General features: G+C 34.4%; 1 protein-coding gene across 2 annotated transcripts in view; it reads right to left on the minus strand.

The window, feature by feature from the left end:
• DNAH8 (dynein axonemal heavy chain 8) overlaps positions 1-15,031 on the minus strand; it is a 321,754-nt gene that overhangs the window by 290,667 nt on the left and 16,056 nt on the right. For both annotated transcript variants that reach the window (XM_047102369.1, XM_047102370.1), the window contains exons 5-8: positions 8,873-9,062; positions 8,234-8,397; positions 2,749-2,925; positions 1,577-1,690 (exon numbers count right to left, since the gene is read on the minus strand). In XM_047102369.1, coding sequence (XP_046958325.1) covers positions 1,577-1,690; positions 2,749-2,925; positions 8,234-8,397; positions 8,873-9,062 — 645 coding nt within the window. The remainder of the gene's footprint in view (positions 1-1,576; positions 1,691-2,748; positions 2,926-8,233; positions 8,398-8,872; positions 9,063-15,031) is intronic.

A 15,031-nucleotide genomic window follows, 5' to 3' on the forward strand; every position in this document is an offset into this window, starting at 1 on the left:
ATATTATATTATATATAATATATATTATACATTTTGTTGATATATATACATCAAAAATATATATTATTATATTTTATATATAGATATATATATATTATAATATATATTATACATTTTGTTGATATATATATACATCAAAAAATATATATTATTATATATTATATATTATTATATTATATTATATATAATATATATTATACATTTTGTTGATATATATATACATCAAAAAATATATATTATTATATATTATATATTATTATATTATATTATATATAATATATATTATACATTTTGTTGATATATATATACATCAAAAAATATATATTATATATAATATAATATATAATATATAATATATATTATTATATATATTATATATTATTATATTATATATAATATATATTATAATATTACATATTTGATATAATATCCAAAAAATCATCCCTAAAACCAATGTCAAGAAGTTTTTTCCCCATTCTTTTTTCCAGGAGTTTTATGGTTTCTTGTGTTACAATGAAGTCTTTAACCCATTCCAAGTTAATTTTTGTGAGCAATGTTAGATAGGGGTCTAATTTCATTCTTTTGCATATGATTATTCAGTTTTCCCAATACTATTTATTGAAGAGACTATCCTTTCCTCACTGAGTATTCTTAGCTCCCTTGTCAAAAGTTTTTGACCATATATGTGAGGATTTATCTCTCTTGTTTCTGTCTGATTGATGTGTCTATTTTTATGCCAGTACCATAATGCTTTAGTTACTCTAGCTTTGCAGTATAGCTTGAAATCAGGAAGTGCAATGTCTCTAGCTTTATTATTCCTTCTCAAGATTGTTTTGACTAGTGGACATCTTTTGTGGGTACGTACAATACAAATTTCAGGATTTTTTTCCATTATTGCAAAAACGGTCACTGGAAATTTGATAGGGATTGTATGAATATATAGATGGCTTTGGGTAGTGTGGAAATTTTAACAATATTCATTCTTCCAATCCATGAACATGGGATATCTTTCTATTTCTTTTTGTAGTGCTTTGATATCAGGGTAATGCTGGTTGGGCACTCTCTCTTGCTCATTCCTGGATCATTCACCCTAGGGGAAGCAAGTTACCCTATGTAAAAACTCATGTGGTGTGCAACTGGGGCCTGCTAAAAACCGTATGAGCAAGCTTAGAAGTGGACCCTCCAACTATTAGTCTCCACTTCCAGTGAGACCACATTCCCAGCTAATAGTTTGTCCACAACTTCATGAGACACCCTGAGGCAGAGACACTCAAACTATGCTATGCCTGTATTCTTGATTTATAGGGACTGTGTTTTATGCGAATCAGTTCTGGGGTAATTTGTGATGTGCAATGGATTAATTAGTTTAATTCACAAATGAGATTATACTCATGATAATCTCAAATATATAAATGTAGTTCGGAATAATAAATAAGTTTATAATTCATGATAGATATATAACAGGAAAATATATCTTTTATATAATTTTTCTGCAGTACACATTTCCCAATACACGTATATTAAGTTATTTTAAAATGAGTTATTTTTAAAAGTACACTTTAAAAAGCATACTTACTAGGTCATAGTTATAGAGAGGTTGACACACTTTTTCTAAAGTGTACAAATATCTGACATTATCTTTTGACTCATTTGCTGTATCTGTTATTCTTGCATCCAAATCACGCCAATTCTAAGGGAAAAAATGTATAAGAATTCCATGAAACATCCAAATATATCACTGTACTTAATTTTAATCAAGAAATTCAGGGGGCACCTGGGTGGCTCAGCCAGTTAAGCGTCTGCCTGCAGCCCAGGTCATGATCTCACAGCTCATGAGTTTGAGCCCCACGTCAGGCTCTGTGCTGACAGCTCAGAGCCTGGAGCCTGCTTCAGATTCTGTGTCTCCCTGTCTTTCCCTCTCTGCCCTTCCCTCGTTTGTGCACTGTCTCTCTCTCTCTCTCTCTCTCTCTCTCTCTCTCTCTCTCTCTCAAATACAAACATTAAAAAATTTAAAAAAAAAAAAAGAAATTCAGGCTATCTTCCATAATCATACATATACTAAAGTAGCTGATACTGAAATGTGATTGATACATCTGTTTCTTATATTATTTAAGACAAAGTTATCATAAACACCTTAAATGATTTACTAAAACTAAAGACTCATTCTGTTTGTAATTAACATTTTGTCTGTAGGCTTAAGCTGGACTTGCTTCTATCTGGAGTGACTTTTCTAGGTTAGTTATTTATAACATTGCATTATTTTGGGTCTTTGAGAAAAGGATATATATCTAGATAGACAGATACAGATATAGATAAATATAGATAAATTTTTTAAAGAAAGAATACAGAAAAATAAAAGGACCCAGAAAAAATCAAACCAAACTGTGGACTAGTGGACATGAGCTATCTAACAAGAGCACATTTTTGTTTTTGACTTTCTATGTAGTTCTTTACCTCAATGAGCTTCTATTGATTCACAATTTCAAAAACAACTTAAAAATAAATACCAATCATTCCATAGTAGTATTGTCAAAATTGATATACAAAATATTGAGAAATAAGTCTTCATTTCTATACTTCCTTTTCCTCTTTGGGAAATAATTGTGGAATATGAGAGAGCCTCACTCAACGTTTAAAACCTCTAAACACATGGTTCCAGTATATGATGTGAAGAAGCAGTTCAGGAAGGGTAATTTTCTAGTTGGTTGTTCTGAAGCATATCAAATTTTAAAATAAAAGGCCTTTTACCTTTAACAGTTTGGAGTGTGCAACATTAAGCACATTTATGACAGCCTTACAACTTGGTCCTTTAATCTGTTCAATGATATAATTGAATTTGGCTGACATGCGTTTCCAGTGTTCCAATTCAGTAAGCGGACCTGAGTCATCAGCTTCCTTTCTCATCTGCTCACTCTCAATAAGTACCTGCAATTAAAAAAAAAAAAATTCACAGAATTTAAGAATGTTATTTTCTTCTTTGGTAAAACCTCATTGTTTGTATCTTTTCAAAGGAAGCTAAAAATTTTTATAAATTTTAATTGAAGAATATTAAAAACTCTCAGCAAACTGGGACGCCTCGGTGGCTTAGTCAGTTAAGCATCTGACTTCTGCTCAGGTCGTGATCTCATGGTTTGTGAGTTTGAGCCCTGTGTCAGTCTCTGTGCTGACAGTTCAGAGCCTGAAGCCTGATTCGGATTCTGTCTCCCTCTCTCTCTACCCCTCCCCCATTTGTGCTGTCTCTCTCTGTCTCAAAAATAAACATTAAAAAAAAATTAAAAGAAAAACTCTTAGGAAACTAAGAACAAAAGGGAACTTCTTTAACCTGATAAATAGTATCTACCAAAAATCTATAGCAAACCTCATATTTAATGATGAAATTTTAGAAAATATCACTTTAAAACCAAGGACAAGAAAAATTTGCCACTAACACCACCCACTACTATTCAACGTGGTAATGGAGGTCTCCAAACAAGAAAAGCAACCAAAAGGCATAAGAATTGGAAATTAAAAAAAAAACAAAAACAATAGTGGCAGTGTGCCTGGGTGGCTCAGCTGGTTGAATGTCAGACTTGATTTCGGCTCAGGTCACGATCTCATGGTCATGAGATTGAACCCCACATCCGGCTCAGCACTAGGTGTGGAGCCTGCTTAAGATTCTCTCTCTCTCTCCTTCTGCCCTTCTTGTGTGCTCTCTCTCTCAAAAAAAATTGTCATAATCAAAGATGATATGTTTGGCTACATTTTTAAAATTCAAGAATATCTAAAGACAAACTTCTATAATAAGTAAAAGTGAACAATTCAGTAAGGTTACTGGATGTACACAGAAATATTAGTAGCATTTCTTTACAAGCCATATAGCAATCTGAAAATGTAATTTCTAAAAGAAGATAGTATTTGCTGTAACAAACAACAACAATGATCAGATATCTAGAGATTAGCAAAAGATGTACAATATCTTTGTGGATAAAATTAGAAAACTTACTTTCAGCATACAAAAGAAGACCTAAATAAATGGAGAGAAATACCATGTTCATGGATGGAAATCTTCAACCATATAAAGGTGACAATTTTCTCTAAATTAATGTATACATTTAGTGAAAACCAATCAAAATATCAATAGAGTTTTTCAGAATACTTGAAAAGCTAGTCTTAAAATTAATTTGGAAGAATAATTAACCAGAAATAACCAATGCAATTTTGAAGAAAAATACATAAAGGGACTTGTCATGACAAATGTTGACTTAGTAAAAAAACTACAGAAATGAAAACAGTATTACCTGAGTGTAAAACCCAAATAAGTAGACCAGTGGGATAGACAAAGGGATTTAGAAACTTTATATATTACAGAGTGATATTAAAAATTTGTCAGGAGGAAACAATGGGCTATTAACTAAACAGCTTATTTTGGGGACAATTGGCTAACTATATGGAAAAAGACAAAATTAGATTCCTACTCCACATACACAATTAATTCCAGATGGATTACAAACCTAAATATTAAAAACAAAATGGCAACACTTTTAAAGAACTAAATATTATAATTGTCAAGAACTAAATATCATAATTGTCAAGAAAATGGTTACCACTGGGGGGAAGAAAAGGGAGTTAAAATTGGGAAGAGGGATGCATGAGGACTGTTAGGTGCTGGTAATGCTGCTTCTTAACTTGTGCAAAGGTTACATGAGTGTTCATTTTACAACAATTTGTTTCTTTTATGGTATTTATTTCTGTAGATTTCACTAATATTTAAGGTAAATAAATAACTCAGGAGAATATCTACATAATATTTAAGTAGAAAAGAGTTTCTTAAATAAAATACAAAAAGCACAATGTTCCTACCACTGGAGGTAGCTAAAATGAAGCTGGATTACAATTTGTAACTAATATGTTTACATTAAAATATAAAACTTTCACATGACTAAAGACACCATACCAAATGAAAATGTAGGACACAATGGAGACCAACAAAGTTAACATATGGAAAATACTATTTAAACTCCAGCAACTTGGTAAGATATCATCAAGCAATCTGAAATAAAACTAGGTGAAGGATGTGAACAGGCAATTCAACAAAGAGAAAACTTAAATAGCCATTGAACACATTCAACCTCAACAGAAATCAGAGTAATACAAAATAAGATATCATTCCACACCCAACATACTGACAAAGATTAAAAATCTAATGATCCAAGTGCAACAAAAGATTTGAAGAAATGGGAACTCATATGCTTCTATAAAAATGAAGTAAGTTAATATAACCACTCTTTGGAGGGCTATGTAATACCCAATAAAAAAAGCCATATGCTATTGCTGTCAGCAATTCCACTGAGAAACTCTAGAACCTGTGCAAAGGAGATCTGAACAAAGGTATTAACTGAATTCTAAAAATTAACTGAATTTCTAAAAATAGAAACAACTGTATTTCTGAGGGAATGGATGAACAAATCTCTCTACCTCCTTAAACAGAGGATATTAGACATGACTTAAATGTATCTTAATGTCTGAAAATGTATATAATAAACTGATAGGAACACCAGACAGTAGTTAAGTGAATAATTTAATTTATTTGTACCAACATAGATGAAAGAGAATGCTAAATGAGAAAAAACATAAACTGTGAAATGATATTATAAATACCAATTGTATAAAGACCTTAATCACAAATATATATTCTGTATTTATATATATACATAGTGTATACATATAATTTTAATATATATAATTTAAAGCTTATAAATATGAAAATGCAATAAAAGTGTAAAACTTTCAGGAGAATGAGAGACAAAAACATCAGGATAGTGGTAACATAGAGGGGAGGAAAGGGATGGCTTGGAGGCTTTCATGAAAATAAAACAGATCTGAAGTAAAATGAGAATCTATCTATTTAATCTCAGTGGTAGTTTCAGGGGTCTTTGTTATATTGTTTTCTGTACTTTTTATGTTTATAGCTTCACATAAATTGTGATGGAATTTTTAAGAATACAAAGGAAGTAAAATACATAGTTGATTTTTCAGACCCATGAAGGTTCTTTCTTCACTCCATGAAAGTTACTTGCTTTTAATTTTAACCATTCTGTGTAGAACTCTTTCCTAATCCTATCACAAGCTTCCTCATCACCTTAAATAGAGGACACTAGACATAATTTAAATTTCTCTTAACTGGCTGAAGGTCTATCTAGTTTGAATCACAGAATTAAAGAATGAAAATTCTTGAAATTTAATTCCTGTTACAACATGTTTCGTAGATAGATACCAGCCTCAAATTGGGTACTTTCAGGATGCAGTACATTCTGTATTTGTGTGTGTGTGAAGAAGGGATTCTGTGAGAAAATTATCCTGATTTCAAGATTAAAAATCTCTCTCCTTGCAGCCACCACCTGGTCTTCTGCCATTTAGGGCCATACACTGCAAGTTTAATTTCACATGAAATCCCATCAAATATTTGAAGATATCATGACCTCCTAAACCCCCCTCCCACCCACTCCCAGGTCAAATATCTCCATGTACTTTCCTTGAATGACATTGTTCATATCCTTGGCCTATTTTTTTTTCAATGTTGCCCATTTCTTAATGATGTAAAGAAGATCTTTACATATTATGGATACTCTTTGTTATATATGCTGATTATATTTTCTCCAAGAAAGTCATTTTTTAATTTTGCTCATGGTAATTTTTGACATATGGAAGTTGGTAAATTGTTTTTATGTAGTCAAATATGTCAGTTTTTTCTTTCATGGCTTCTGAGTTTTGTATCTTAAGAAGATATCAATAGAGCTCTATGTTGTGTTCTGATTCATTTATAGGTTTTGTTTTATTTTTCACATTACTTATTTAGGGTTGCTTTTGTTCACTCACAGTGTTTTTGAGATTCATCCAATTTGTCGTGTGTATCTGTTTTTTTTTTTCATTTTTAGCTTTCAAATTTATGTTTATAATTTATCTTGACTAATTTTTGCGTATGACAAGGTCAATGTTTATTTTAGATGTCATGGTTCAGATGCTTATTTTAGATTAAAGATCTCTCCCATTTCCTGCATTGATTCTACTTAATTGGAGCCATTTGCTGCAATTGCCCAATGTGATTTTCTTATTTCAACTTGTTAAATCTCCCTAAATCTCAGCTATTTTCTTTTGCTTGTTCATTTTCATGAAAGAAAATCTATATTGATTGATTGCAATAATTGGGGGGATCTCCTCAGCCATTGTGTAGGACAGAGCCTGATTTCCACAATAGGTTACAGCTCCCCCTTCCTCCAGCGACATAGTAAGTGGGTACAGAAGTCTTGCGGTGCTCTATTATCCACTTCAATTTCCTAGTGACACCTGGAACAAATTCTGTGACCAGCACTCCAGGCCCTGGTGGAGTTTCCAAAGTCCTCCAATTTTTCCATTCCAACTGCACCTCCTTCCTTCTAACATAGTTCTAAGAGAGGTAAATTGAAAGTGCTTTTTTCTAGCTTTTACTCATTAAGATTTTTTTTTGCCTTAGTCTTCACTTGACTGAACGTTTTCTTCTCTAGCTCCACTGACCTGTACTCATGAACTAGAGATCCGTGAGTTGTCTCCTAGAGGCCTCTTTCAGTTTAGAGCAATTGCATAGTGCCTGATTTGGGGCAGTATGGGTAATGTAGGTTGGCACCTCTCAGAATGTTAACATATGCCCCGTTCTTATTGCTGCTTTCCCTACTGCCAGAGAAAATTTATTTGGCCAGAGAGTTGTAGTAGTGACATGAATAAGCCTAGTTTGAACATCTTTGTCAACATAGACAATTCCATTGATCAACCAAGAGGTATTTATTTAGTGTCTAGCACTGTGGCTATAGTTGCTTCATTGTATCCTCTTCTTTTCTCTTATGAAGAGTATAAACAATATATAAAGTATTGGAATGAACACTGGCTATTCCTGATTCTTCATTTTTTTCATTCTCAACCCATATGGTTATGGTTCCTCCTTAAGAGTGAGACATATTTAAAATATTTAAAATATTTTTAGGTATTTAAAATATTTTTAAAATATTTAAATATTTAAAAATATTTAAAATGTTTAAAATTAAAATTGATTTTCAGTGGCCCCCAGAGAACAATGCTTTTGCACTGAGGTCAAGAATAAGCTGAATTTCATAACCGAATCTGCAAGATTCCTCTTCCCTTTACTTTCAGGGACACAATGCAATGGCTAGGACACAGCTGAGAGCTACAACTCACATCTGATGTAATACTTGAGTTAGCTCACCTGTTCGATCTGTCTGTACCATGTCATCAGCACATCCTCTAGCTGACGAACCATTTCTGAGTTGCTGGCTGCAGCTGTCACTTCTTCAAAAGTATGCAGTTTGGAAAAATCGACATTGTCTACCTTCTTTAACTTAACTGTGCCCTCAATACTTACTCTAGCACCTAAAAGAGAAGAAACAATATTGAGAAGAGGTGTTTAATGTCAATGTGTGGTTCCAGCTATAATTACTCAAATGTTAGAGAAACATAAATGCAAACTGATTGTTAGATTGTGACTTGGTTATTTGTTAATAATATGTATTTTAATAATATGAACTAATAAAGTTGTATATTTTCAAAAGAGCTAATAATATAGTAATATTTTTAAATATGGTGGAATTTTTCATTAATAACATAGGAATAGAATCTTCTTGCTACAATGGAAAATTTTTTAAAAATATATCCTACTCCTGCAAAGATCCCCAGAAATGAGAGGTTCTAACAATTTGATTTCTTACTTCTAGGTCTCATAATTATTTTGAGTAATACTTTCTTTTAAGATGGAATGGTTTTCCTCTAAAGCTTATCTTTAATAACAGATCTTACAGTTAATCTGCTCATTTTCAGTAATGTACTAAACGTTAAATTTTGTACTTACCATCTAAAAATGAAAGGTATCTGTTGATGGTTTCGGTGAAAATGTGTTTTTCAGATTCTCCTTGCTTGGACTGGTTTAGAGCACCCCAATTATTTGTTGCAAGAATAGCTGGCACAAATATACTTGACAGCATATTCCTAATCCCAGGAAGGATTCCTGTTGATGCATCCAGTACAGTAAACAGCACTTCCTGAAAGGGCGGTGTTCAAATGTTATATGCTAATCCCATTAAAGAGCTGAAAATCATAACCTATTTTTCATTACATTAAGCATAGGCAATACTTTCTATATATTAGGAAAACTTAGGCAGTCATGGAAATTAGAGTTCTAAAATCAACAAATTTATATTCTTCCCCCATTCTAACCATTCCCATGTGTGTTCATCAAGGCGACACTTTCCTCAGTGCTTTACTTTCAACATAGGTAAGGAGAAAACCTGGAGCCTATACAATGTGGAGGAAATGAAGCTGAGCCTTCTGTATAAAGTTCTTAGTGGAAAATTGCCCTGTCCCGGGAAATGAGACTAGAAAAACTCAATCAGAGTAAGGAAAGAGCAATGAAATTAGCCCTCTGCCCAGAATTTTAAGTGGAAAAACTGATCAGTCTCAAGAAATAAAATACACAGAAATCAGAAGTCCAGCATTGATGAGTGTGACATTTCAATTAATACAATTTAAGTGACATGGACACCCCAAGCCAAGAAATTAAGATAAAAAACTTGCCAAAAGCCACTACATTTCTTTTTAACTGTGAGCGTGTGGCAGTGAAGACTACAACAGCTACAAGTACAGTACGGTGCCACAGCCTTGATTCGTGCTAAGGAGTCACCAGTCCTTCCTACTACTGCTTCTGCACCATTAGTCAAATGCCAACACAGTAAAAAGGGCAAATGTCTTAGTATAATGATAAAAATACATTTTGACCTTGCATATTCCATGAAAGGGTTTAGGGAACCATTATGAGGACCACTGATATACCATATGCTCAACTGCGATTGGTTTTACACAGTTATAATGGTGTAAACAAATATTTATCTAAGTGAAATAGAATATAACTATGTTATAGTTATATAAGAACAAAGGGATGGAAAATGGCAGGAGGGGCACAGGATAAAAAAGAGCTAAATCTTCATCTTCCACAGAAAAAAGTCAATAGGTAATGTCTAACCTGGCAAAGGAGCAATCAAAGCACACCATTTAGAGATATGGAGGCAAATGAAAGAATCTGTTGAGAGATTAATGGTTGCTCCTGGAGAGTGAGATAGACTTAAGTTTTCATAACAAGACTTACAGAATTTCTTCCTTTTTTAAAACTGCATACCGGGGTGCCTCAGTGGCTCAGTCAGTTAAGCGCCAAACTCTTGATTTCAGCTCAGGTCATGATCTCACCACTTGTGAGACTGAGCCCCGCCTCTGGCTCTGCACTGGCTGCACCTTTTCTCTCTCTGTCCCTCCCCCCGCTTGTGTGCTTGCTCATGCTCTCTCTCTCAAAATAAATAAACATGTTTTTCAAAATTGCATACAACTGTGACAAACATAAAAACTCACTTATAAAAAAGAATAAGTTGTTACAAACAAGTTGAAGGGAGAATTAGTGAAATGGAAGACACACTGGGAAACACATGCACATGGTTGGAGACATCATGGTGAAACTGTTTGAAAGACAAAGAACAAAATCAAACTGAAAGAAAAGACAGATCACTTATGAAGGACATTTACAGAAGAGGCTTAATCAGCCACAAGAGATACCAGAAGACAATGCAGTATCTACAAGGAGTCACAGGGAAATGATTCCCAACCTAGACTTGAAAACCAAGCTAAACAACCTCTCTTAAAGCCATTTTTTGTCATAAACAGAAAAGGAGAAAAATTAGGGTGGATTTGTTACTTAGCAAGATAAGAATTTGCTAATATTATAATTTAGTCTCACAACAATCCTGCAAGGTGGTTATTACTATTTCCAAGTTAATAATGTAAAAACCTAAGTCATAGAAAAGAAAAGCAACCTGTCAAGGAACACTCCACTGGTCAGTGGTTAGGGTAGGTGACAAATTTGGGTCTATCTGAATAAAATTGCTGTTTTTCCCATGTCATCAAGCTGCCTTCCCAGGACTAGATAAGCACTAGATAAGTCTTTCTAAACTATTTAATAGTTAAAATATTAAGTAATGAGGAAATTAAAATAACTAATACTCAAAATAATGTGAACAACATTAAATTCCTTCCCAGTAAATGGAAGGATGGAAATTATTTGCACACCATCTAGAAGAAATGGAATTTTCATGAATTTTAAAAGCAGTGTCTAAAGGATAAATATCACTTCATTCTACTATAGTAATTTCTCAGTTATCCTGAATACATGAATACATTTTCTTGGAACTCAAATCAGTCCTATATACAGAAAGGAGAGAAAGTAAAGTAAAAGTGTAACTATGATAATACATTCAATGTTTAACTACAGGCTGGTGACGTCAACACATGGTAGAATAAGATGTCCTTTGTTTCTGTCCCCTAACAAAAAACAATAATTTGGTTTTTATCAATGGACAAAAGTGGCTTTGTGGGAGCTCTGCGATCCAGCACCATATGTCAAGGAACTCAGGAAGAGTCTCACCCACCATGCATCAGAGAACAGGCATCCAGACCTCAGTCTAGGTGTGAAACCTGCAGTGGCCATGAACCAGCTCTAACCCCTCTCAGACACTGTCCTAGAACCCCATGGAAAGCACTATTAATCACCCATGGACACAAGAGCCTTTGTGGAAGTCCAGATTTCCAGAAGAGAAGTTACTGCACACAGTTGAAGCAAAAAAATATGAGTTTGAGTGCACCGGATAAGGTAAGAGGAAAGACTTGACTTTATCCACATCACCCCTCCCCCAAGGCTGCACAGCTTAGGACCAAGGGAGATCTTCTCAGCCTTTAATTTCTCCTGTAAGGGCAAATGAGAGCATGTAAATGAGCATCCAGCTTCCCCAGCTATGTAGGATGCTGCCAAAGAGGCTCATTTCTCTCCCACCCCATCCAGAGTACTAAATCATGAGCTGCATGGCTAGGGGACAGGGGGGTGTGGGCATAAACAAGCTGAGAGAGTGGCAGATAAGACTCTAGGAAGGTGCTAAAGGGAAGCAGATACTACTAACTCCACCACAGATTCCATCAAGGAGCCCACCACCGGAAGCCCAGCATGGCCACTGGAAACATCTGGCACATGGATTCCCCAACTGGCCCATGGGCGCCCCCAGCTCTCAGCATGCCTCAGCCACACAATGCCCCCTACCCTGTGGCTGGCTCCCCATGCATGCTCCTGATGGCAGCAGTGAGAGCACACTTTGCCAGATGGCTAGGGACTACATGAAGAAAGCCAGCCCAAATTTGTTGGCTAGGGGGGAGATCACAAACTTGAGCTTTAGCATCACCTTTGGGAAAACAAAAGGGAGGTTGTCAACTTGGTGCACTGCAGGATTGAGAGAAGGCATACAAGCTTAAGAATTCCTCCACAAAAGGGATAAAGAAGTGTAGAGCAGGTTTATCCACAGAAGGTCTCTGAGAGCCGCAGAATCACCAACAGGGCTGAGGGAAGATATTTTTCTCCCAAAGATGGTAAAGACTAGGGGACATGACTACTACATCAAAGGCAAAGACAGCAATACAAAACTTTAAGGAATGTGATACCACCAAAGGATCACAATAATTTTCTAGCAACCAACCCCAAAGACATGGAAATTTGCAATTTACATGATAAAGAATTCAACAAAGCTGTTTTAAGGAAACTCAGTGAACTACAGGAAAACACAGAAAGATAATTCAATGAAATCATGAAAAAAATACATAAACAAAACAAGAGATTTAATAGAGACAGAAATCATGAAAAAAGAGCCAATCAAAAATTTTGGAGCTGAGGAATACAAAGAAATGAAAAGTGCAACAGTGGTCATCAACAATAGAATGGATCAGGCAGAAGAAAGAATCTGTGAGATAAAAGACAGGAACTCTGAATTTATTCAGAGGATAACAAAGAAAAAAGAATGAAAAACATTAAACCTGTGTGATCTATGGAATATCATCAAAAGCACCAATCTGCAAATTATTGAAATTTTAGGAAAAGAAGAGAGGGAGAAGGGGAAAGAAAGCTTATTTAAAGAAACAGTGATTGAGAAAAGCCCAGATCTGGGGAGAGATTTAGATATCCAAGTTCACGAAGCTCATGGGTCACCAAACAAAACCAACTTAATGAGATCCTTTCCAAGACACATTATAATAAAACTGCCAAAACTCAAAGACAAAGAGAAAATCTTAAAAGTAGTAAGAGAAAAATGGGGCGCCTGGGTGGCGCAGTCAGTTAAGCGTCGGACTTCAGCCAGGTCACGATCTCGCGGTCCGTGAGTTCGAGCCCCGCGTCGGGCTCTGGGCTGATGGCTCAGAGCCTGGAGCCTGTTTCCGATTCTGTGTCTCCCTCTCTCTCTGCCCCTCGCCCGTTCATGCTCTGTCTCTCTCTGTCCCAAAAATAAATAAACTTTGAAAAAAAAATTTTTTTTAAAAAAAAGAGAAAAAAAGCTTGTAACTTAGAAGAGAACCCTCCAAGGTTGCCAAAACAGGTTTCTTAGCCAAACCCTGACAAGCCAGGAATGTGTGGAACCATATATTCAAAGTGCTGAAAGAAAAAAATGCCAACCAAGAATACTCTATCTGGCAAAATTACCCTTCAGCAATGAAGGAGAGAGAAAGATTTTTTTAGACAAACAAAAGCTGAAGTAATTCATCACCATGAGATCCACCTTACAAGAAATGCTGAAAGGAGTTCTTTAAGCTGAAATGAAAGGACACTAATTATTCACATGAACACATATGAAAACATACAATACCCTAAAAAAGGTAAATATATAGTCAAATTCAGAATACTCTAACACTGTAAATATGAGTGGTGTTGACCATGTAGCTCTAGTATAAAAGTTAAAGAATGAGTGTAATAAAAATAACTATAGCTACAAAGTTTGTTAATGAATACACAGTATAAAAAGAGATACATTGTGACATCAAAATATAAAAGGGAGGAGTAAGAGGATAGAGTTTTTGCATACAATTAAAGTTAGTTGTTATCAGCATAAAATAAAGTGTTATAGCTATAATGTCTTATGTAAACCTCATGGTAGCAGCAAAGCAAAAATCTAGGGTAGATTCACAAAAGATTAAAAAGGAAGGGAACAGAGCATACCACATGGAAAAACACCAATTTACAAAGGTAAGTAGAAACAGAGGGAAAAAGAAAAAAAATGGAAGTATGAAACAACAAAAAGCAATCAATAATATAGCATTAGTAACCCTTCACATATCAATAATTATTCTAACTGTAAACGGATTGAATTCACTAATCAAAAAACACAGAGTGGCTGGATGGATACAAAAACAAAACAGCTATATGCTGCCTAAAACAGACTGACTCCAGCTTTAAGGACATACAGAGGCACAAAGTGAAAAGAGAAAATAAATATGCCATGCAAATGGAAACGAAAAGAAAGCAAAAGTAGCTATACTTATATCAGACAAAATAGACTTTAAGCCAAAACAATAACAGTAGACAAAAAAGGTTATTATACAATGATACACAGGTCACTTTATCAAAAAGATAAAGCAGTCATAAATATATATGCACCCAACAACAGAGCACCTAAATACATTAACCAAATGCTAACAGATCTGAAGGGAGAAACACACAACACAATAATAGTAGAGGACTTTTAATACCCTACTTTCAACAGTGGTTAGTTCATCCAGACAGAAAAGAAACAAGGAAATATTTTACTTGAACTGTAGTTTACACCAAATGGACCTAATAGACATATACAGAATATTCCACCCAATAGGAGAAGAATATATTCTTCTCAAATGCATGTGGAACATTTCCAGGAGAGATCCTATGGTAGGCCACAAAACAGCAAATTTAAGATGACTGAAATCATACCAAGTGTTTCTTTTTCCAGTCACTATTTTATGAAGCTAGAAATCAATAACAAAAGAAAGAAAAACTAGAAATTTCACAAATATGTGAGAATTAACACACTTCACACAATCAGTGGGTTGTGTTTCTTTAGAAGAAATCTAAAGGGAAATTTAAAAATATCTTGAAACAAATGAAAATGGAAACATAACATACCAAAAC

The sequence above is a fragment of the Lynx rufus genome, unplaced genomic scaffold (genome assembly GCF_022079265.1).
Source record: "Lynx rufus isolate CCGP_SWC_20201006 ecotype Redwood Valley unplaced genomic scaffold, mLynRuf1.p SCAF_6, whole genome shotgun sequence".
NCBI lineage: Eukaryota > Metazoa > Chordata > Mammalia > Carnivora > Felidae > Lynx > Lynx rufus.